Genomic DNA, 24,868 nt, shown 5'->3' with positions numbered 1-24,868 from the left:
AGGAAAATTGCTTACCTTTATCACCAGGCAATCTTCCTGTTGAAGCTGAAGTCAATCAATGGTTGGATGAGAACCATGTTTTGGATATGCTATCAGTTCACCAGAACCAGAGGTACAAAAAGAATAAAAATGCTGAACAGGGAGAGAAAGAAACAGTGATTTTTCCAAAGCAGACGAGAATTCCACGTCCAGCAAAAGAACTACAAAAAGGGGTGACATCGCAAACCGCTTTGGAAAAAGAAATTAAAATTCAGAAGGAGCTCTGCAATAAGATTGATGATGCCGTTTCGGCAATGAAACATCACCAAGAAGCAATGGAATGTACCTGCAAGAAAATTTACAGGTCCATTGATAGACTTCATGATCAGCCTGGAAAAAACCAAAAGACACAACATTAAAATGGAAAATATGAGGATGCAAGAAATAAAGGCAAGCTTGAATTCAAAAAATGTCTGATTGAAATTGAAGAGACAAAACTGCAAAAGTACAACTGAACTTATTCGATTTTAGAAGGTCTTTTTTTTGTGATGAATAGATATTTTTATTTTTTATTTTTTTTTTATATTATAGGCGCACTCAAGGGGATATGAATATCCTTATCATGATAAATTACAGTGCGAGCAATTAAGAAGGGAGGATAGGATTAGAAAGGAGATACCGATGCACATTAGTTTTGAATGTCTGCATATTGTAATGAGTGGGAAACATTGAGTCTGGTAAAGCATTCCACATTCGTGTGGTGCGACTGAAGAAAGAATCTCTGTACTTTACAGTACGTCCGAAATTAGGCTCAAGGGTAAACTGATGAGCATTCCTAGAGGAACGGGTATTACGGTTGAATTGTTTGAGGAGAGGAATGCAACTGGCTATTTCATTAGAGCATTGTTTATGAAAGTAGCGATAAAATAATGACAGGCATGAAACCTTACGACGGTGCTCGAGAGATACAAAAGTTTCAGTTAGACAAAGGTCACCTATCATCTTTAGAGCTCTCTTTTGAATTCTGTCTAGGAGACTCAAGTAGGTTATAGGAGCACCTGCCCAGATATGGGAATTGTACTCGAGTTTCGGACGAATATAGGCTTTAAAGATTATAGCCAGATCAGTAGGAGTAAAAAACTTCTTGCATCTTCGAAGAAAACCTAAACACTTAGCAGCATTTTTGGCGATGTCAAATATGTGAGCACTCCACAACAAGTGGTTTGTAATGCACATACCTAAGACTGAAAGCTGTTCAGTCTCCTCGGTGCAAGTACCACTCATGGATAGTGGCATAGGGGAAAAGTTACGCTTTAGTGACAGTAGTCGGCAATGAGTTTTCGAAGCATTAAATTCTACACCGTTTTTGATTCCCCATTGGACAATGCTGTCAAGATCAGAATTTAATGAGCTCATCATACGCTGCCGTTGGTAGTCCACATCCGAAGAGCAAGGATGAGAATCTAGAAACGAATATGAAAAGCTGAGGGTACTGTCATCAGCGAAACAATTAAGTGGGTTAGAAGTTTCAGACAAAAGATCATTTATAAAAATAAGGAAAAGTGTCGGAGCCAAAACGGAGCCCTGAGGCACACCAGCGTTTATTTTGTGGATATCAGATTTGAACCCGTCCAAGACTACTTGAATTGAACGGTCCGAAAGGTAATTTCTAACCCAACGAAGAAGGGATTCATCAATACCAAATGCACGCATTTTCGATAAGAGAGCTTCGTGCCAAACTCTATCAAATGCCTTTGAAATATCAAGTGCAATAATCTTACTTTCTCCTAAACGATGTAAAGATTTGTTCCACTGTTCGGTGAGATAAACCATGAGATCACCAGTGGATCTATTGCAACGAAAGCCATACTGCCGGTCATTAAGAAGCTTCCGTTCTTCAAGATATTTCTTAAGCTGAAAATTTATTTTTGTATGTTTACTTTTTATTTGGTTTTTAAAATGAATTCATATATATTTCTTTTAAGTATTAAAGTCCAAAGTTAAATAAAAATACAAAAAAAATTACTATTTCTCTTCTAATTCGTTTGGCTTCGGTATTGAGTTCTGAATCTGTTGCAACAAAGTCATTACCTCTATCAATTGTGTTAGTAGAATCTTCATCTATAAATTCAATATTTGCAACATCATCGTTGGGAAACTCGCTTTTGAAATTAATACACATGTTGTGTAAGGCGCAGCAAGCGTTGGTGGTTGGATTGCCTTTTTTGGAAGGTAGTGCAGTTCTCTAGCCCCAAGCAAGCACCTCCATCTTCCTTTAAGCACCCCATTAGAACCTCTCAATTAAGTTCCGGCATCTAATATGGGCTTCATTGAATTTGCCTTCCGACGAACCTTCTTCGATGTCGTACCAACAGCAACGGCTCCAAAGGATATACAACATCACTTGTTAAAAAGTTTGATTAAGTTTAGTTAGTTGAATACAAAATACTTCAGCACCCAATAGTCACGAAATTCTTTCACCATTTTTATATTGCTCTTCCATCCACGATCGCAGTTCACTTACTTTCCAAATAAACGAATGACATGCTCCTGGGTGAGTAGAATCCACAAATCGTATTCTCAGCTCATCGTCGCAAACCTTGGTATAAAAAGTTATGAAACAATTAATTGCAAAGAAGAAACTACTTACAAGTAGGACATTCATGCTGTAATATCCTTTCCTGTTAAAATACAAATGTTTGTTTGTTGGTGAAGCAATTATTTTCACATGAGTGCCGTCTATGCATTCATTGTTCTCAAAGAAATCTAATAAATTTTAAAGGAATTCTAAAAATTGAAGATTGAGCCAACCCAACCGCATGGTCTTTTCCCAGTCCTGTCTCATACCCACCTTCTGCAAAGAAACGCAAACACGCACTTATCTAAATGAAAGGAGGAATAGCGATAGGATTATTTGACTGTGGCAAGATATCAGACAGCGTAGATATCCATCAAATGTTTAAACAATGGCTTGTTAGCTCTATAGTAACGATGGAATCTGTAGATTGAAACGGTATCAAAAATGTATGAGTCAATCAAATGTTTCAACTTACAGTGGTTCTGGAATGATCCTTTAAACTCTGCCTTATAATTCTTTGCTCATTTTGTCCTCTCTGTTCTATCTCGTCAATTAATAATAAAAATGATATTCTTTGCATTTTCTATCACTTTGTTTAAAAACTTTTTTTTGTTTACTGCAAAATCAAGTATCAAAATCTTAGTAAAAGTTGTTCCTAGGAAAAAGCATTCCGTGGGGAATTCTCGATAGAAGGAGTGAGTTCCTGGGAACAACAAAATTCCAGAAAAATATTTTCCAAGGAATTCCCGATAGGGCCAATTATGTTCAAAAAAATCCCAAGGTTCAGATTTCACTCTTTGTTTCCACAACAGAGATGGGAAAATTTATTGAGAGATATTTTATGAAGAAACCTATTTTCTGAACAATTAATTCAAAATTCGATTTGAAATGTTATGCGGGATAAAATCCGGAAAAATCCGGGGAAACAAAAACATTACGGGTGAATGATTTTTCGGGCAAAACTTGTGATGGGGCATCAAAATTGATTGATAAAGTTTTATATGGAAAAGAAATACTCACAGATTTTACTTCCTTGAGCAACAATTCTAAAACTATAACACAATTCATTGCTATAATTTTTCTTTTACCATGTGGAAAAATCTCTAAACTTCTTATCAATTAATTAAAAATTAAAAATGATTTGCTATATCAATTTATTTCAATTTAAATAACACTGAACATATAAAACCAGAATTTTAAAATGTGCGTTGAAAATCCACCCATCTGTGTAAAATTGTGCGAAATTATGTATCGTTTCATGTTCATACTCCAGCCTCTAGAAACGGGCCTTAAAGGTATTTGGATATTGGTTGAATCTTGGCCTTAAAGCAACATTGCTCTTGCCATACGGATATTCCTTGCCAGATTGTCCTAAAATGATACCGCCTTCACTGTTCTTACCATCAACACCACCCTCTTTTCCGGATACATTTACTTCAGTGACATCAATTATCCTTGGATTCTTACGATATTTGTACCACCAATACTCGAAAACAAGTGTTATGCACGCCATTCCTATTCCCACAAATATAACAATAAAAACACCTCCTATATTCTGAATTGAAATGCCATCGGATTGATCTTCTGGTTTTTCACATTTTGCCTGAATTTCGTCATTTTTCCACCATTTTTCTTTAAGTTTTTCCAATTGCCGCTTATTTAAAAGTGTCAAAATTCTGTAAAACAAAACCTGGTCATGCAAATAGAGAAATTTATGAGTTAACATTTTCTACATACGCATTATTGAATTGATCCTTTAAGTGAGAACCTTGTTGGACAGCAATTGCATACGGTTTTCGAGAAAATTCCTCACCCACAACTTGAAGATCACAGTTAGTCATGACAAGATATCGAATGTCTGTGGCATCACCCAGAAACGCAAATCCAGTTGCAGCTGTAGAATTTCGGACCCTTGCGACGGCTTCTTCCAAAGATATTGGTAATGCAGCTTCTTGCATAGCTTGCCACATTTTTGTATATTTGTCACTAACCGGATAGTCCCATACAGCTAATTTTGAGCGTTCAAGGGGTGTCAAAGAATCATTGAGGGACATATCCTTCCAGATCTCATAGAACATCTGCTCAATGTCTGCCATTCTCTGAAAGTATGTCATCGCTGATGTGCCATTTAATGGAGCGTACAAGATCTTATATTGCTTGGCGAGATCGTCTAGGGATTCAACTGGAGTGTCCAAACGAGAAACGGTCAAAAAAGCAGCTAAATTGGCAGTATAGGATGCAATTATAATGAATCTACAATGCAAGAAAAGGTTTGAGTATAAGGAAAACTTCTTACAAATTTTAAACAAACAAATGTTCTTAATACTAAGAAAACTGATTGATTTTTTTTCCAACAAGGCTCAACAACGTAAACTACCTCCCTCAAAATGCCCTTGGTTAGATTTTTTTTATTGTTTGTATTTTTCTACCAATCTTAGAACCATGAGGGTTCAAATATCTTTTTGTTTCTGAAAGATTTTTTTTCTCAGGTTCTAACTTTGCCTGTCCCAAAGATCTACGACCTATATAATGCTATCATCATTCCTTCTTAAGACCTTGGAAAGATTGATTGATATCCATTTAAGGGCAAGTATTGTCTTCGTCTCAACATGCCTACTGTAAAAATAAATCGATGGAAACAGCGTAATACACCTTAGTACGCACCGTCGAATATTCCCTCCATTTTGAAGAGTTCACTACGGTTGCCTTCCTTGACATCAAAGGTGCCTTTAACAAAGTGGACACATCTGCACTAACATCTCTAAATGAAAAGAGTTCGCTTCGGGAGTTAATGCATTTAATGCTGACTAGCAGAATAATTAACTCAAAACGGGGAAACTCTTCTGGCAGACGATTCGTTAGTAGAGGGACACCGCAAGGTGGTGTTCTATCCCCTCTCCTCTGGAACCTAGTGCTGAATGAAATCCTAACTAGGCTGGATGCGGAGGTCTTCAGAGTGATAGCCTAAGCAGACGACGTTGCTATAGTAGTTTCAGGAAAGCATCATAACACCTTAAAAGAACTCTTACAAAATGCCTCAGACAGACTTATACTTTGAGCTGATCCACACAAAACCGATTTAGTCCTATTTTCGACGAGATACAAAATTCCATTTGTCAACCCTCCCTATATTAAAGGAATCCAATTTAAATTCTCAGACGAGGCTAAATACCTGGGTCTTGTCTTAGATAAAAAACTAAATTGGAAACGCAACGTACAGGAAAGAGTCAAAAAAGCTACTGTAGCTCTCTTTTCTTCTAAAAAAACTATTGGTAATAAACGGTGTGGCCGTATGGTGGACTGCTTTAGAGAAAGGTATAAACCGGGTTAAATTAAATAAAGTCCAACGTTCAGCCTGCCTATGTATAAGCGGATTGCTTCGCACGACCCCGTCTGCGGCACTGGAAACCTTGCTCTACCTTAGACCTCTTCACATATTTAGCAAACAAATAGCTGCAAGCTCTGCTATTCGCCTCAATGCTTCGTCGCAGTGGACTAACAACAACATTGGCCACTCCGTAATTCTAAGGTACTTAGAAACAATTTCAAAGCAATAGACTACACCATCCAACAACTACAATTCGACAGAAACTTCCAGATTTCTATACCTACCAGATCTTTTTGGGAGGATAGGACATTCTTGGAGGATGAGTCAATCCATTTTTACACAGATGTGTCAAAAACAAAAGAAGGATTGGTGAAGGTGTGTACTCTGAACGACTGAAATTAAGTCTCATTCCGTCTTCCCAATCATTTTAGCCTGTTCCAGGTGGAACTTTTTGCGATAAAAGAAGTCTTGTCCTGGCTTAAATAAAACGTGATATCAACATCTGATACCCGTATTTTCTCAGATAGTCAGGCCACTATCAAATCGCTGGACTCTGTCTCTATAAACTCTATTACATTCAATAACTGTCGATCTCTAATGGAGATGGCACAACAGTTTTATATTCACCTTTGCTTGGTACCGGGCCAGAAGGAAAAAGATAGGGCATGAGAAGCGTGTAGTCGAAGATGTTGAGAGGTTTAAAAGCAGTAATGAAGTTCGATAGTTTTATGAATAGGTGAAACGAAATTCACAGGTACATAAATCTAGAATCGAAGGCTGCAAAGACGAAAGTGGAAACATCATAGTGGAACAGCAGTCAATGCTGAGAATATGGAAGGATATGCAGACTGTATAACGGCAACGACGCACTGAATTCCGCTGTGAGGCAGGATGATCCATTCAACATAGACGACGAAAGCCAACAATCCCGTCCTCCCGACTTAGACGAAGTAAAGATTGCTATATCTAAGATAAAGTCTAATAAAGCCGCTGGAGAGGATGGCTTGAATGCCGAGCTCTTCAAAGCAGCTGGAGATAAGTTGGTTAGGAGCATGCACCAACTTATCTGTAAGATATGGTCGGAAGAAATCATGATCGATTAATAGAACCTCAGTATTGTTTGCCCGATCCTGAAAAAAGGAGACCCTCTAAACTGCAACAACTATAGAGGAATCAGTCTACTTAACATCTCGTATAAAATCTTCTCTGCCGTAATATGTGAACGTCTAAAGCCCATCGTCAACAACCTGATAGGTCCTTATCAGTGTGGTTTTAGACCTGGAAGGTCCACAGTCGATCAAATATTCACATTACGGCAGATCCTGGAAAAAACCCAAAAACATCAATTCGACAGCCACCATCTTTTCATCGATTTCAAGGCCGTATATGACAGTATCTATAGGGACGAGCTGTATAGAGCCATGTCTAGTTTTGGCATCCCTGCCAAGCTCGTCCGCTTGTGCAGGATGACCATGGAGAATTCACGCTGCTCCATAAAGGTTGGAAACAACTTAACAGAACCTTTCGATGTCAAAAAAAGGTTTTAGACAAGGTGATGCGCTGTCATGTGATTTTTTTAACATCGTGATTGAAAGAATAGTGCAGAGCTCACACGTCAACACTAGAGGCACTATCTTTCAAAAGTCTATCCAATTACTGGCATATGCTGATGACATTGACATAATCGGAACAACTCAACGTGATGTCAATGGGGTTCTTGTGAATATTGAGGCAGAGGCGGCAAAAATGGGTTTAACGGTTAATGAGGCAAAACAAAGTACATGCTGTTGTCAAGAAAGGGGCTACAACATCGGCGTTTTGGTCAAAACGTCACTATCGACAGGCGTAAGTTTGATGTAGTCAAGGACTTCGTTTACCTAGGCTCCGCTGTAAATGCAGAAAACAACACCAGCGCTGAGATCAAACGCAGAATAATTCTTGCTAACCGCTGTTTCTTTGGACTAAGAAAACAATTGAGTGGTAAAGTCCTCTCTCGAGGGACCAAAGTGTTGCTATATAAGACCCTTGTCATCCCCGTCCTGCTATACGGTGCAGAAGCATGGACTATGGCAAAAGCGGATGAAAGCACCTTGGATCGCTTCGAGAGAAAAGTTCTTCGTGTGATCTACGGTCCCGTATGCATCGAAGGGGAGTGGAGAAGAAGATGGAACGACGAACTGTACGGGCTGTACAGCGACGTAGACTTAGCCAGAAGAGTAAAAGTCCAACGACTAGGATGGCTGGATCACGTAGAGCTCATGGAAACCAATGCTCCGGCCCGAAAGATCTTCGAATCCACACCTACAGGACAGTGCAGTAGAGGAAGACCGCGGATCAGGTGGCGGGCACAAGTGGAAAGTGATCTCACCCAACGCGAAACTGGAGACATCTATCTAGGTAGGGACCGAGCTAGATGGAGAAGTTTTTTGGGTGAGGCCCTAGTTCACACAGGACTGTAGCGCCACCTTAAGTAAGTAAGTAGAGGTACCGTTCCATAGAGACATTCCAGGTAACTGTAAGGCAGATGAACTCGCCAGGAACAGTACAGTGCAGCCAATCCTACCCCGTTTGGCACATACTGGCATACCAATCACTACTTGTAAACTGTTAATAGTGCAAGACGCTGTGAGGAGGGCAGGCACCAGGTGGATTCGCATATAAGCCCGATAATAGGTGTCATAATCGGACACTGTCTAATTGGAAAGCGCGCCACGCGACTAGGCGTATTCTCTAATGACTCGGGAAGCTGTATGGAAGACGAAGAGAAGGAAACAGTTCTTCATGTTATCTGTACATACCCTGCTCTGGCTCGAAAACCCAAGAATTACCTAGGAGAATTCTTCTTTAACGATCTAAATCACATCAGCATAGTCAGCCTCTCACGTTTCGTAAGGGACTCAAACTGGTTCCATTGAGCTTAGGAGGTAGCCTAAAGATTCATGTGGTATCACAATGGGCCATTAAATTGGCCTAAGTGTGTACGTTTCCTTCTTGGACAGCCACAACATTGGCTAACCTAACCCTGCCTGTGTCATCTTAAGTTCTCTTGCGAGGAATTGACAAACCCTTCAAGAGTAATTCTTGTCTTGAAAAAGTGCATCATCTTAAATCGATAATGGATAACTCTTTTTAGACATGTTCAATGAGGTTCAGGTACAATTTTCTTATTTCATTCAATGTTCTTCTAACTTGTCTCATTGTAATGCACTGGTCCCGTAATTTAATATCGAATAAGAAAAATGCTCATTTATTCTAGGCCTTATTTCAACCATACAAAGAAAATTAAGTTAGTGTCTATTCTTACCCAAAAAGCCACCAAGTAGCTGCCACCAATCTTCCAGACAAGTTTTTCGGTGCTTCACCGCCACCTTGTGGCGTCAGCGATGTCATACAGAACCATAAGCATTCCTTCAAATTAAACTCTCGTTTCTCGTCATCGTCCTTGTATTTTTCGCGGTTGTTTTGATAGCTATATGGGCTCCATCGATCAAACACCCACATTAAAAAGCTTGTAAAAAAGTAAGCAGCCAAAATACACAACCATACATTAGTTTCCAATACAGTTAGAAACTTAAAGAGTGAACTCGGAGTGCTTGGCCTTTGCATCATTATAGTTATCCCAACAAGATCATAATATGGAACTGTGAAATCTATTACTAGTTCTCGTTCGGCCATCACAGACATTGAGCCTAGACCAATGTCAGCTTTCTTTTCCATCAATTTTTTCACCACTCCATTCCATTCACCCTTTTCATCCATGTTTCCGAATTTTTCGTCTTCAACTTCTTCAATTGTGTAATCGAATTTGACAATTTCGGCGATAGCATCGATAAGGTCAATGCAATAGCCTTTGTAACCTTTCGGAGCTGTTGGATCTTTCATTATGAATGGAGCTTGCTGTGAAAAATTAAATAAAAACGAACTGAAACGAATGGCTGATCTTTAAAGTATATAAACATTTTTCGTCATTTAGAATTGATGTTATTTTAAATTCAAAAATGGAAAAGAAGTTTGTAACAATATACAGTACAGCCTCACTAGTCCCGACACTCGCTATCCCGGACACTTCAGTAGTCCGGACACCTCTATGTTTCGGACACTTTCAAAAGTTTACCTCTGCAGTCCGGACAGCGTATTAAAATGTTTATGTACAATACAGTAAAGGATAAGACATATTTTTTGGTGTAATTTGAATTTCTCATTGAAAATTTTTAAAACATAAGTTATTAAAGGGTGTCCCAAAATTAACGCAAGATTTGAATTTGCCTCCATTTGTGCACTGAAGTGTTGGCAACCCTGAAAAAAAGCAATTTGACAGCTAACAGTATAGGGCTATTAAAAATGGAGCGTTACACGATAGAACAACGTGTCTTCATTATTAAAGAATATTTCAAAAATAGTGAAAGCTTGGCGTCTGCAGTTCGAAAATTTCATACAAAATATGGTCGGAATAGTGTTTAACTTCGTCAACTGTGAAGAGATTGACAATTCAGGAACTGATTGACAATTCAGGAACCTCAATTCGACGTCGTCGTGGACGAGAATTCCAAATTTCAAGAACCTCTCTACAGCGTATACTCACCAAAGATCTGTGTCTTCATGCTTACAAAATTCAATTAACACAACAATTGAAGCCTAATGACCATGGACAGAAAAGAGAGTTCGTTGAATGGATTTTTGAACATCAACAAATGGACCCTGATTTTTCGAGCAAAATCATCCTAAGCGATGAAGCACATTTTCATCTTGATGGCTTTGTCAATCGCCAAAATTGCCGCATTTGGGGTTCGGAGAACCCATTATTATGTTATTTGAAATCACAAGTATATGTCAACAAGCCCACAACCACCCATGCATTAAAGGAGGAGATTCAACGCTGCATCAACGAAATTCAACCACATTTATGCAGAATGGTCATAGAAAATTTCAACAAAAGAGTGCGCATGTGCATGCAAAGCCGTGGAGGCCATTTGTCCGATGTGTTAATTCATACATAACCCTATCCTATGTACTTTACTATCAAAAGACTAAAAACGGCGTTTTCTATTTAATTCGAATCTTGCGTTAATTTTGGGACACCCTTTAGTTATTATGGCTTCTACAAAGAAAAGGAAGCAAGTTACATTAACACTTTCTGAGAAATGTAAAATATTGGATGACATTGAAACTAGCAAATCAGTCAGGCAAGTAGCAGATATTTTCAAAGTCTCAAAGTCAACTGTTTTTGATATAAAAATGAATAAGATGAAAATTCGGAAACTTGTATCTAACACATTCCAAGGATCAGGTAAGTTTACAAAAGGTCTTAAATTTAAGGTCAAAGATCATTTAACAATTGCTTTAAGGACAGAGAAAAATTATCAGACAATGTGAACACCCATCGGTAAAAGAAGCATTTATGACATGGTTCATCCAACAAAGAAATCATCATCTGCCAATTTCAACAGATATGATTCAAACCAAAGCCAAATTCTTTTACAAAGAGATGACAGGTAAGGAAGATTATGACACTCAAGGGGATATTACTACCCTTATTATGTAGAGGCACAGTGTGAGCACTAGGAAGAGGAGAGAGGGTTTAAAAGGAGATGTCGGTGCACATTGGTTTTGAATTCCTGAATATTGCAATGACTAGGAAAGACAGAGTGTGGTAGGGCATTCCACAGTAAGGGGAGAAATGCAACTGGCTATTTCACTAGAGCATAAGCCGTTAAAACGGCAAAAAAGGGTCAGACAAGAGACTTTACGACGATGTTCAAGCGAAGTAAATGAACTTATGATGATATTAACATCTATCAATTTAAATGCTCTGTGTTCAATACTATCCAAGTGGCTTAAGTAAGTTGCAGGAGCACCAGTCCAGAAATGGGAGTTATACTCAAGCTTTGGACGTATGTAAGTCTTCCGACGCATAACTGGAAAATAGCCAAGCTAGAGGAGGTGAAGGGTCTTTATAGGAGCGCCATTGTGGTACTCAATAAAGAATCCTTGGCTCCTCTAGCCCTAAACGAGGGCTCCATAAACTATGGTTTCGAAACCATTAAAATTCGAATATATAAAAAAGATGAGGTTAACGCGGAAAGCGGGCCTCCAAAAACTACCGAAGGTGAACTAGCGGTTGGTGAACCTGGGACGTCGTCTTCTCTCCTAACAGAGGGTGACGATGCACTCTTGTCCTCTCCAATCGCGAATGCACCCTCTACAAAAGTCGTGGACAGTCCATCCTTAATGGAGACTGAGGACGACCTTAACATGATCTTTCTGAGCGAGGACGAACTCTTGGGTTCATCCTCAGACACAGAGGATCAAAACAAAACCGTGGTGGAGGTTGATCTGCCTAATTGTAGCCAAAATGCTGCAGTTAGTACAGATTAATCTCCAACACTCCATAAAGGCCTCGGCCTCACTTCTTCTCCGTCTGGCGACTAACGGGGAAGATATTGTCCTGATCCAAGAGCCATGGGTTGCAGGATCCGTTGTTCGAGGACTCAGGACTCCTGGATACTACACACTTTGTGTGACATATAAAGGTGAACCTAGATCTTGCATACTAGTGAAACGTAGCATTAATGTATTTTTACTCCATCGTTTCAGTGACAAAGATACCACCGTAGCTAGGCTAGAAACAACCAAAGGAAGTTTCTGGCTGGTATCGGCGTATCTTGGACATGACCACCTTGGCCCTCTCCCTGGAAAAACCCTGGAGAAAGTCGTCGCTGAAGCGGAAAGGCAAAGGATCCGCCTAATTATTGGGAGCGATGCTAACGCTCATCATACTGTATGGGGCAGTACGAATATCAACGACAGAGGTGAGTCTCTTTTTGATTATATTCTTGGTACTAACCTCTTAGTAAGTAATGTTGGTAATGAACCAACCTTCATAACTAAAACTCGACAAGAAGTCTTAGACATAACTCTTGTCTCAGATAGTATACACCATATGATCTTGGACTGGAAAGTATCCAAAGAACACTCGTTCTCTGATCATAGATATATCCAGTTCGATATAAATGTGGATGATAACCCGAGTCCATTGACTTTTCGAAACTATCGGAAAACTGACTGGGCTTTATACAGGAACTTATTACAGAGTTTACTAGAACCTGGACTATCTAGTCCTTCCTCTAACGCTAACGAACTGGACAACAAAGTCAATGACCTTACCTCAGCTATGAACAGATCGCTAGAAAGTTCTTGTTCACTTATACACATAAGAGGAAAGAGGAAACCACAATGGTGGGCCTCAGAGCTTGACACGCTCAGGAAGGAATGCAGGAAACTTTTCAACCGAGCCAAAGCTGCAAGACTAGCCTCTCATTGGGACTCCTACAAGGAATCCCTAAGAATCTACAAGAAGGCACTAAGGAAATCCAAGCGATCTTCTTGGCGATCCTTCTGTGGCATGATAGAAGAAACTTCTGAAGCCTCTAGGTTACGGAAAATTCTTTCAACTAATCCAGCTATGCCAAGCTGCTTGAAAAATGCAGACGGCTCCTGGACTAATTCAAGTAATGAATCACTGAACCTACTATTGGACACTCACTTTCCTGGTAGTTCTCTTACCGAAACTTGCAACAGTTTTGCACGTTCAAGTTCAAATACAACATATCCACAAGGTCTGATCACAAAGGATAAGTTACAATGGGCTCTCAACAGCTTCAAACCATTTAAAGCTGCAGGACCAGATGGAATAATACCAGTAGAATTACAAAAAGCCTCTGATATAATTGCACCAATCCTTGAGGCAATTTTTACCAGCTGTCTTTACCTGGTCCATGTTCCCTCGGCATGGAGAGAAGTTAAAGTTGTCTTTATACCTAAAGCAGGTAAATGCTCCCAAGTTAATCCTAAAGATTTACGACCTATAAGTCTATCATCATTCCTTCTTAAGACCCTGGAAAGATTGATCGATATCCATTTAAGGGCACGTATCGATACAAGACTTCTGTCTTCGTCTCAACATGCCTACTGTAAGGGTAAATCGGTGGAAACAGCGTTACACACTTTAGTACGCACCATCGAATATTCCCTCCATCATAAAGAGTTCACTATGGTTGCTTTCCTCGACATCGAAGGTGCCTTTAACAACGTGGACACATCTGCAATCACTTCTGCACTGACATCTCTAAATGTAGGGAGTTCGCTTCGGGAGTTAATTCATTTAATGCTTACTAGCAGAATAATTAATTCAAAACTGGGCAACTCTTCTAGTAGACGATTCGTTAGTAGAGGGACACCGCAAGGTGGTGTTCTATCCCCTCTCCTCTGGAACCTAGTGGTAAATGAAATCCTAACTAGTCTGGATGCGGAGGGTTTCAGAGTGATAGCCTATGCGGACGACGTTGCTATAGCAGTTTCAGGAAAGCATCTTAATATCCTAAAAGAACTCTTACAAAATGCCTTGGACAGACTAATACTCTGGGCTGATCGGTGTGGATTGGGTGTTAACCCACACAAAACCGATCTGGTCTTATTTTCGAGGAGATACAAAATTCCATTTGTCAACCCTCCTTACATTAAAGGAATCCAATTAAAATTCTCAGACGAGGCTAAATACCTAGGTCTTGTCTTAGACAAAAAACTAAATTGGAAACGCAACGTACAGGAAAGAGTCAAAAAAGCTACTGTAGCTCTCTTTTCTTGCAAAAAAGCTATTGGTAATAAATGGGGTTTACAACCCAGAATCACGCATTGGCTATACACATCGGTAATCAGACCGATTTTAACGTACGGTGTGGCAGTATGGTGGACTGCTTTAGAGAAAGGTATAAACAGGGATAAGTTGAATAAAGTTCAACGTTCAGCCTGCCTATGTATAAGCGGATCGCTTCGCACGACCCCGTCTGCGGCACTGGACACCTTGCTCTACCTTACACCTCTTGACATATTTAGTGAACAAATAGCTGCAAGCTCTGCTATCCGCCTCAATGCTTCGTCGCAGTGGACTAACAACAACATTGGCCACTCCGTAATTCTAAGGTACTTAGAATCAATTCCAAAGCACACAGACTACACCATCCCCCAACTACAATTCGATAGGAATTTCCAGATTTCTATACCTACCAGATCTTTTTGGGAGGATAGGACATTCTTAGAGGATGAGTCAATCCACTTTTACACAGATGGCTCAAAGACCAAAGAAGGGGTTGGTGGTGGTGTGTACTCTGAACGACTGAAATTAAGTCTCTCATTCCGCCTTCCCAATCATTGTAGCGTGTTCCAGGCGGAACTTTTGGCGATTAAGGAAGTCTTGTCTTGGCTCAAAGAAAACGTGATATCAACATCTGATATCCGTATTTTCTCCGACAGCCAGGCCGCTATCAAATCTCTGGACTCAGTCTCTACAAACTCTATAACAGTCCATAACTGTCGATCATCTCTAATGGAGATGGCGCAACAGTTTAATATTCACCTTTGCTGGGTGCCGGGCCATAGAGACATTCCAGGTAACTGTAAGGCAGATGAACTCGCCAGGAACGGTACAGTACAACCCATCCTACCACGTTTGGCAAGTACTGGCATACCAATCGCTACTTGTAAACTGCTACTTATGCAAGACGCTGTGAGGAGGGCAGGCACCAGGTGGACCAACATCACCACGTGTCAAGCCACAAAAAACATCTGGCCAACACTGGATTTAAAACGTTCAAGGTGCTTGCTCTCTCTAAGCAGATCGCATATAAGCTCGATAATAGGTGTCATAACCGGACACTGTCTAATAGGAAAGACTTTTGCAGAAGCTGTATGGACGAGGAAGAGGAAGAAACGGTTCTTCATCTTCTCTGCACATGCCCTGCTCTAGCTCGAAAACGCAAGAATTACCTAGGAGAATTCTTCTTTAACAATCTAAACGATCTAAATCATATCGGGATAATCAGCCTCTCACGTTTCGTAAGAGACTCTAACTGGTTCCATTGAGCTTAGGAGGAAGCCTCAAGATTCATGTGGTATCACAATGGGCCATTAAACTGGCCTAAGTGTGTCCGTTCCATCTTGGACAGCCACTATAACCTAACCTATAACCTAACCTAAGTCTTGTAGATAACAGCCAGATCAGAAGAGGTGAATTATTTCTTGCATCGCCTAAGAAAACCCAAACACCTTGCGGCATTTTTGGCGACATCGCGTATGTGATCATTCCACAAGAGGTGGTTGGTGACACACATACCGATAATATCGAGGTGTTCAGCCTCACTGATGCAAGTGCCCTTCATGGATAATTGCAATGGGGGTATATCTCGCTCAAACGATATAAGACAGCATTGGGTTTTCGAAGCCTGAAAACGAATATGAACAGCTAAGAGCACTATCGTCAGCGAAACAATGTATTGGATTAGATGTTGCAGACAGGAGATCATTAATAAAAAGAGAAAGAGTGTTGGAGATAAAACAGAGCCCTGGGGCACACCAGCATTTATTTTATGGCTTTCAGACTTAAATTTATCCAATACTCCTTGTATTGAACGATCAGAAAGGTAATTACTAATCCAATGAAGCAGGGATTCATGAAAACCGAAAGCACGCATTTTTAATAAAATATTTGAAAATCAAGTGCAAAAATCTTACTTTCTCCAAAACGAAGTAAAGATTTGCTCCACTGTTCGGTGAAATGAACCATGAGATCACCAGTATACCTATTGCTACGAAAGCCGTATTGCCGGTCATTAAAAAGCTTACGATCTTCAAGATATTTCTTGAGCTGACAATTAAGCAGCGTTTCCATGACCTTGGAAAGAAGGGACGTAAGTGCAATGGTCGGTAGTTATAGGGTGAGGAAGATTCGACTTTTTTGGGAATATGCTGGACAAATGCTATTTTCCATCCGCTCAGAACGAGACCTGACGAGTAGGACAGATGAAAAAGCTTAAGCAGTGGTTTTGCCAGCGTTGAAGAACACCTCTTCAGAACAATAGCAGGGATACCATCTGGACCATCGGATTTATGTGTGTTTAGATCCCTTAGGACTCTACGAGTGCGAAAAAAAGATTGGTCCCATATAATCACTAACTCACTCAAGTACAGGCGGAGTCATAACACTTACTGGTAGCGTAGAATTGGCGGCGAGCTGCCTAGCAAAGTTCTGGTTAGTTGAACAAAATTAAGTTGCGACATGGAATTGGAAGTCTTAAGATTTGTGGTATCGAGCGACGTTGCTGCTGTTAAGCCTTTTCAAGAAAAATTTTTAAAACTCATTCAAGAAATGAACATAAGTGAAGAACATGTATATAATGCTGATGAGTAAGCTGCCTTTTGGAGGGTTCTTCGGGGACTTTTATGCCATGTTCTAAAGCTGCAGGAACGCATAAGTTACCACTCTTAATTATCGGAAAATCAGTTAATCCGAGGGCTTTTAAAAATGTTAATCTTTCAGTAGCATATAAAGCTACCAAAAAACGCTGGATGTCTACAACGATTTTTTTGATTAGTTCAAGAATAATTTTATTCCAAGTGTGAAAAAGTTTTTGACAGGGATTAACATGCCATTGAAAGCACGTGAAATAGCTATAACTCCAGCCTATGAACTTGGTGGTAGCACACACAAGTTGTTGTTGTTTCATTCTTATATTCAAGCACTTTTGGTTTTGGATAATGCCCCATCTCATCCTAAAGAAGACGAAATAAACTTTGATCCGAACTTCAGAGTCTTATTCTTACCGCCTAATTGTACAGCAATATTGTAGCCGCAGCTATTGACAAACATTGCAGCAGTCTTAAAAAAAAATCAATTTGCAAGATGCTGTTTATTTTTTAGATTCAGCTTGGAAAGGTATCGGAGAGAAAAATATTAAAAAGAGTTTGTCAATATTATGGCCAGAACTTTCATCCCAATGGAATAATGAACACCTTATACCACTTTCACAGTTACGCCAACAAATTGACTCGGATTCTTCGCTTGCTGATTTAAATGGAATTCATGCTATGATAAGAATAATTGATCCGAATGGGCAACTGGTCAAAATGAAGTCCCCTACGACTTTTCTGATAAAGACATTATTCAGTCCGCTTTACAAATCCAACAAATATTTAAATTATGTGTATAATATACTTCTATTTGTAATAAAAACGTTTTAAAAAGTTTTCGGTTGTCCATTGTATTTAATTTTTTCTAGTCCGGACATTTCGCTATTCCGGAGACGGTAGAAACCTTATGTGCCCGGACTAGCGAGGCTGTACTGTATTTAAATTTAAGTAGGGTTAGTGTAAGTGTTAGTAAGATTCAAGTCTTATTTGTTATATATTTTTAATGAAACGTTCCTACTTACAACAACCGTGAATACCCTGTAAACTGTATCTGCTGTTAAGTCCTTCATGATCTTCTCATCTTTCACATTGAGAGATGATTTAAGCCCAGCTACCCAACTGCCAATCGACCTTTCATTCACCGAATTACCTCCACGAATTTGTAGAACACTGATATCCATTTCGAATTGCATGTAACTATAACCATTGAATGGTAAATTAGGTTGCGTGACTAATTCAAAAACCCCATAAGACGTTGCCTCTGAAACCTTCAAAAAGAAACCCATGAGAATACAAACATTTAAGACAATAATAAAAACAATCAAAATACCTGAAGAAAGTATTGTCTCAAATCAATAATACGTTCGGGGGTGTTTGCTCCTTGAAAGTCATCACACGTAAGGTATTCCATGTCCTTGGGCCATGCTCCAGATTGCAACATTTCTCTTTTTTGAATCACCCAAAATAAATTAAAGTTACTGTTTTAGTTCTTTCAATACAACACTTACTTGACTGCCAAGAAAGTTCTTAAAGCCAAATCAAAATAGAATGCCGATGCAATTTGGGGTTCCTGTTTTAAGTTGTACGTTGTACTTAATGACCCTAAACGATCACGATTCTTTTGATAGGCCACGGGTTTCAAGAACATTATTGTAGCATTGTCTCTTTGACTGCGAACTTCTCCTTCACTTTGTGTTATGGCATGCCAAGCAAAATTCCGTTCAAAATATTCTGGTTTCACTGATTCTGAAAACGGTCAAGAATAACTTTGTTATGATATTTTATTTGAAGATAAATTATTATCGATTCTTACCAAGGACCATCTTAATAGATTGAAGGCTTCCAAGGATAAAAAAGTTATTGATATCCAAGTTTCGAAGTTTCTCAATTTGCTGTTCTCTTTCGCCTTCCTTAGCTATAGCGGTTATCACATGTCGAGCTTGAATGTTCTGCAACAAGGATTTATACTTATGGTCCATTATGAAAGTGTCATCGTACAGAATTGCAGCATTTGTTATGTTCATGTATTCAACGATACTTCGAATAACCTCTGGAATTATATCTGCAGGTGGCATAACCTTTAAGGCAAGAAGATTGTGTTAATGATAACAACGGTAATAGTTTCACAGTGACGGACCTGGAGAAGATATTTTGATTTCTTCTCGTCGATGTTTCTCCATTGTCTTAAATCTCCCTCCTGGCCATACGATGATGTAACTGTTGGTAGACCAAGAGCCTGGCTGAACGATTTGACCGTTTCCGATGCAACACCGCTTTTTGTTGTATCAAAAATAACATGAGGAGATTGCTTCTTTTCAATACTTTCAGCATATTTTGAACATACTAAATTTGAAAAGTAATAGTATTTGTATGTTAATTAGAATAAGAAATAAGAGATTTAAGAAAGGTCCTCGAAGTTTTATTATTAGCTGGTTTTTGATAGACTTTATATTGGGACGTACTGATAACTAACTTTTATATAGCTTAAGGAATGCTACAAAATGTATTTGGTATTTCTAAATTAAAAATGTTCGCATACAGAAATTAAAAGGAGATCTTACTAGCTTCAAGAAGAATCTTAGCATCACTGCGATTGGTTTCTATTTGTTCCACTTGCACAGAAAGTCCATAGTTGGGGTTCTTTTTAAGAAATGTCTGAACAACTTCAACAGCTTTTGTTGCTGGTTCGTTATCCACTTCATTTATGAATACTGAAAATTACAAAACAAAACATAAATACATAATTATATTTTTGTGATAAGTTATAATAAAGAAAAATTATTTGAAATTTTAATTAAATTGCACCTTTAAGCAAAAGTTCTACTTGCGTATATCCAATGGATTTCTGCTATTAGAACAGATAAAGTAAACATGTTTTTTTTCTGACAATAAAATTGCACTTTTCCAATCAGTTTGGGTAGCCTTAATCTAAATCCGACTTCAAATTTAATGTATCTCGTAAGGTTTTAGATATATTACTTCGAAAAAAAAATGGGTAAGTATATAAGAACTATAGGGGCATATCTATTCTTAGCTCATTAAGGAAGATCTTCACTTCAATACTCTACGAACGGCTGACCAATTGGATTGAGGACAAAAACCTTCTCAGTATGTTCCAAGCCGGTTTTCGAGCGGGTTACTCAACGCTGGACCATATAAACCGTGATTTTTTAAGAGCTTGAGAACTTTAAAAAAAAAAAAAAACGCATACAATTTGCAAAATCTCATCGATTCTTTATTTGAAACTTTAGATTGGTCCATGACATTTACTTTTTGAAGATAATTTCATTTAAATGTTGACCGCGGCTGCGTCTTAGGTGGTCCATTCGGAAAGTCCAATTTTGGGTAACTTTTTCGAGCATTTCGGCCGGAATAGCCCGAATTTCTTCGGAAATGTTGTCTTCCAAAGCTGGAATAGTTGCTGGCTTATTTGTGTAGACTTTAGACTTGACGTAGCCCCACAAAAAATAGTCTAAAGGCGTCAAATCGCATGATCTTGGTGGCCAACTTACCGGTCCATTCCTTGAGATGAATTGTTCTCCGAAGTTTTCCCTCAAAATGGCCATAGAATCGCGAGCTGTGTTTCATGTAGCGCCATCTTGTTGAAACCACATGTCAACCAAGTTCAGTTCTTCCATTTTTGACAAAAAAAAGTTTGTTAGCATTGAATGATAGCGATCGCCATTCACCGTAACGTTGCGTCCAACAGCATCTTTGAAAAAATACGGTCCAATGATTCCACCTGCGTACAAACCACACCAAACAGTGCATTTTTCGGGATGCATGGGCAGTTCTTGAACGGCTTCTGGTTGCTCTTCACTCCAAATGCGGCAATTTTGCTTATTTACGTAGCCATTCAACCACTCACTTGGTCGATTCAAATTAAATGGTGTGGCGCAACAGTCCGTTGTGAACCAGGGCCTAGTGACTTACAACTCTCAACCATTCCTGTGTGCGAGTACTGTTGCCAGGAATGGAAGGGACCTACAATTTTAGGCCGAATCCGAACGGCTAGTTTGAGAAAGCACTTTTTCATGACAAGAATTACTCTTGAAGGATTTGTCAATTCAAGATTATGTAGACCATAAATCGGACGTAAAGCGCGAAACACATTTCGAACCGAACACTGATTTTGGTAATAAAATTCAATGATTTGCAAGCGTTGCTCGTTAGTAAGTCTATTCATGATGAAATGTCAAAGCATACTGAGCATCTTTCTCTTTGACACCATGTCTGAAATTCAGCGTGATCTGTCAAGTACTAATGCATGAAAATCCTAACCTCAAGAAAATCACCCTTTAATTGCGTTAACAAGTATTGCCAAGAAATGTATTAATAAAAAGAAAAAATTATACGCTTGTTTCGTTGACTTCAAAGCTGCATTTGACAAGATAGACAAGCATTGTTATACAAGCTTTCAATGGTTGGAATCTCTCGGAAATTCTTGCAGCTATACTTCAACTTCCTTATCTCGTCGACTGCTTCGGTATGGGATGGGTCGCATCTATCAGATTGGTTTGAAACGACAACAGGTGTCCCACAAGGCTGCATTTTAACCCCAATCCTCTTCGCTTTATTTATTGATGATATTTCCGATGTTCTTCCAGGAAGAATATCTATTGCCGACATACAAGTAAAAGTTTTACACCATGCTGATGACCTTGTATTGCTGGCGGAAAACCCTTTCACTCTACAGCTGAAAATAAACAGGTTAAATACATTCTGCGAGAAATCGGGGTTAGCTATAAATACTAGCAAAACTAAGGTGATGATTTTTGAGACTCGTCAAAGAAGAAGGCTTCCCGAAGAGAATTGGCAACTAAATAATATTGCTATTGAAGTGGTGTAGGAATTTAAGTATCTGGGAGTTTTAATCACACACAACCTTAACTTCGCATAGCATGTTAAGAATAAAAGTAATGAGGCTAAATTAGCTTTGAGCATAATGTGGCCCACATTATTCCCCGGTTTTCGGACATACTTATATAGAAGCGTTCGAAGCAGTACAAAAATATTTCTTCAAGCACTTATTAAGATTGCCAAATTCAACGCCAAATTATGCCATCTACGTTGAATCTGGATTATGGCCTCTTTACATTGCAAATCTAAAATTAAACTCCGACTATTTAATAAGAGTTATGAGAAGAAGCGGAAGAAGTCTTCATAAATCAATCATGGTAAGATTGTTGCAAACGAGGGCTTCACCATTCAAGGATTGGAACGAGTTAGCCCTAGCCCGAGGAACTTATCTTCCCCTAATTGAAACAAACGTTGATGAATGGTCGGGGTTTTTCGCTAATGTCATCGCTAAAATAGATGAAAAAATTTACACCCAGCATCTTTCTAGAGCAAATGTAACTACATCTAGAAATATGTATAAGAACCTCAATCACCAGTTACCCTCGGAAGCGAATTATTTCTGTACTGAATTTTCGGCCGAAGCTATAAGCTACATATTCAGAGCTCGTGTCGAATTGTTAAACTTAAACTTTATGCCCCACCGAGCTGACTTGTCACAAATTTGCGAGCTTTGCAACAGACGAGAGAATGAAGATACAATCCATTTTATTGCGATCGGTCCAATGCTGCAGGAAATCCGACGATTGTATTTCGAATCAAGTCATCTCATCCTAAACCGACTCTATGAAATACTCAATGGAGCGATAGGATGGTCTACCCTCTGTAAGTACTGCAAACACGCCTTAGCATATCGCATTAGTTATGTAACTTAAAACAGCAGTTGTTGCAGTTCTAGCACCAACATTTTTGTTGATATCTTTATCACCCACCCCATACGTCTCATCGTTTGCAGCCCCTAGACGTTTCGGTGTTCGAACCATTTAAACGACAGTGCAAGGTATCGTTTAACAACTATTCGGTAAACAACCCGGAGGTAATGCAGGGGATCACAATATATGACATACCCACACTTTCATCTCAGCCGTTTCTCAGAGCATTCTCTCCAGAAAACATAACAAAAGGATTTTTATCTACAGGGATATCACCCATCAATTCTGATATTTTCGAGGACAGTGAATTTTGTGAACCTGTTGGATTCGAAGAATATAGAAACTGCTGCTGCCTCAATAAATTCATTACCTTTGATTGAATCCTCTTACATCGATACAACTGTACCATTACCAACATCAGTTGGCATTGAAGACGGTTCTACTTCAGCTGCGGCACCTCTAACTTCTGTAATTGACAAAACTCATACCACACCGGAAGCTATTCGCCCTTTTCCGAAATTAGGGAAAAAGAAATCCACAGGTCGTCCGGTTGGAAAGTCCAGAGTTTATACTGATACTCCAGAAAAAGACCGTTTAGAGGAACTCGCAGCCTCAAGCTCCAAATGAGGAGCATTCCTAAGGTAAAAAAACATAAGGTCGTGAAACGTGTACTGAATGATTCTTCGAGTGAAGACTGCGATAAGTACAGCCTCTGGGATTCGGACACGTCACTACGATGGGAAGAGAGCAATGAAGACCAACCGGAACGAGTTAAATTCAGCAAGCATATTATCGCCAATCCCGAAGATTATGTTCTTATAAAATTTGGTGATAAAAAGAAGTTCTTTTACGTTGGATTGGTAGCAGCTGTTGATCAGGATTCCGCTTTACCATACACAGTCAAATATTTCCGAAGACAAAAAAAATAGGTAAAATTTATCTTACGAGCCCTTAAAAAAAATAATCTAGTAACCTATCTAGTACCTACCTATCTAATAATTTATTGAATAAAGTTTTAACGTTTCGAGTTTATTTAAAGTAAAAGTTCTTATGACCTTTTTCATTGGTTTCACTCAAGGTTTCACTCATTCTGAAATCCAATGGAACGTTGCAAGTTGCTTCTACTCAATTCTTGGGTTTGCACTCTGTTTAGGTGAATTGTGGAATAGAAATTATTTGTTGCCACACAAAAAGTGAAATGAATTGTGCCAATGTGATGGTTTCACAAGACTTGCGGACGTCCAAAGGAAAAAGTCACCAGTTGTCAAAACCTCCTAAGGATCTGTTAAATCCTCCTCAAATCCTAGGAGGTTTTGTCACTTTTTGAATATTCGTTTTGAGCTTCATATCATCAAGACCCTTTTGAATATCATATTGGAATACTGGTAATTTTCAAGTCAAATAACAAAGGATCATCTTCAATTATAAAGTTTTTACCAGTCGGCTAAATGTTGGTCCAAAAGTATAACATATTATTTTTGTGTCAAATCCTCCTCGCTCTACCCTAATGAAGAAGATTGCTTTCCAAATCTATAATCAAATTTTTTAATATTCAGTATCAAGTTTTTGAAAAATATTTACATACTTACTTAAGGTGGCTCTACAGTCCAGGGCGGACCTGGGCCTTTAACCAACATGCGTTTCAAGCCAGATCGGGGGTTGTATTCGAAGGCCTTCTGGGCTAGAGCGTTGATGTTCATTCGCTCTACATGACCTAGCCATCTAAGCCGTTGGACTTAAATTCTGTTAACTAGGTCAGTGTCGCTGTATAGCCCGTACAGTTCGCCGTTACATCTTCTCCTCCGTCTATGCGTACGGGACCAAAAATCACCCGGAGAATTTTCCTTTTGAAGCATCCTAAGACGCTCTCATCTTTCTTTGAAAGGGTCCAGGCCTTAGTGCCATAAATGAGATCCGGGATGACGAGTGTCTTATAGATGGTGATTTTAGATGCTCGAGTGAGGACTTTACTTCTCCATTGCCTTCTAAGTCCAAAGAAGCAGCGATTTGCAA

The 24,868-nt window shown here is 39.1% G+C and overlaps 1 protein-coding gene across 2 annotated transcripts in view; it reads right to left on the bottom strand.

Annotated features, from left to right (window-relative positions):
- Positions 1 to 3,694: 3,694 nt before the first annotated feature.
- LOC129950071 (ionotropic receptor 25a) overlaps positions 3,695 to 24,868 on the bottom strand; it is a 33,557-nt gene continuing 12,383 nt past the window's right edge. Inside the window, exons 1-10 of one of the 2 annotated variants that reach the window (XM_056061861.1) lie at positions 22,393 to 22,397; positions 19,688 to 19,837; positions 19,264 to 19,469; positions 18,940 to 19,204; positions 18,635 to 18,872; positions 18,457 to 18,571; positions 18,149 to 18,394; positions 9,190 to 9,782; positions 4,295 to 4,810; positions 3,695 to 4,233 (exon numbers count right to left, since the gene is read on the bottom strand). In XM_056061861.1, the coding sequence (XP_055917836.1) occupies positions 3,834 to 4,233; positions 4,295 to 4,810; positions 9,190 to 9,782; positions 18,149 to 18,394; positions 18,457 to 18,571; positions 18,635 to 18,872; positions 18,940 to 19,201 (2,370 nt within the window). In that variant the 5' untranslated portion in view covers positions 19,202 to 19,204; positions 19,264 to 19,469; positions 19,688 to 19,837; positions 22,393 to 22,397 and the 3' untranslated portion in view covers positions 3,695 to 3,833. Of the gene's footprint in view, positions 4,234 to 4,294; positions 4,811 to 9,189; positions 9,783 to 18,148; positions 18,395 to 18,456; positions 18,572 to 18,634; positions 18,873 to 18,939; positions 19,205 to 19,263; positions 19,470 to 19,687; positions 19,838 to 22,392; positions 22,398 to 24,868 lie in introns of those variants that run through there. The other variant, XM_056061860.1, reaches the window with a different exon arrangement.

Source organism: Eupeodes corollae, chromosome 3 (assembly GCF_945859685.1).
Source record: "Eupeodes corollae chromosome 3, idEupCoro1.1, whole genome shotgun sequence".
In the NCBI taxonomy this organism is placed as follows: domain Eukaryota; kingdom Metazoa; phylum Arthropoda; class Insecta; order Diptera; family Syrphidae; genus Eupeodes; species Eupeodes corollae.
Note: the sequence above shows the minus strand (reverse complement) of the source record. Positions and strands in the feature narration are given on the sequence as shown.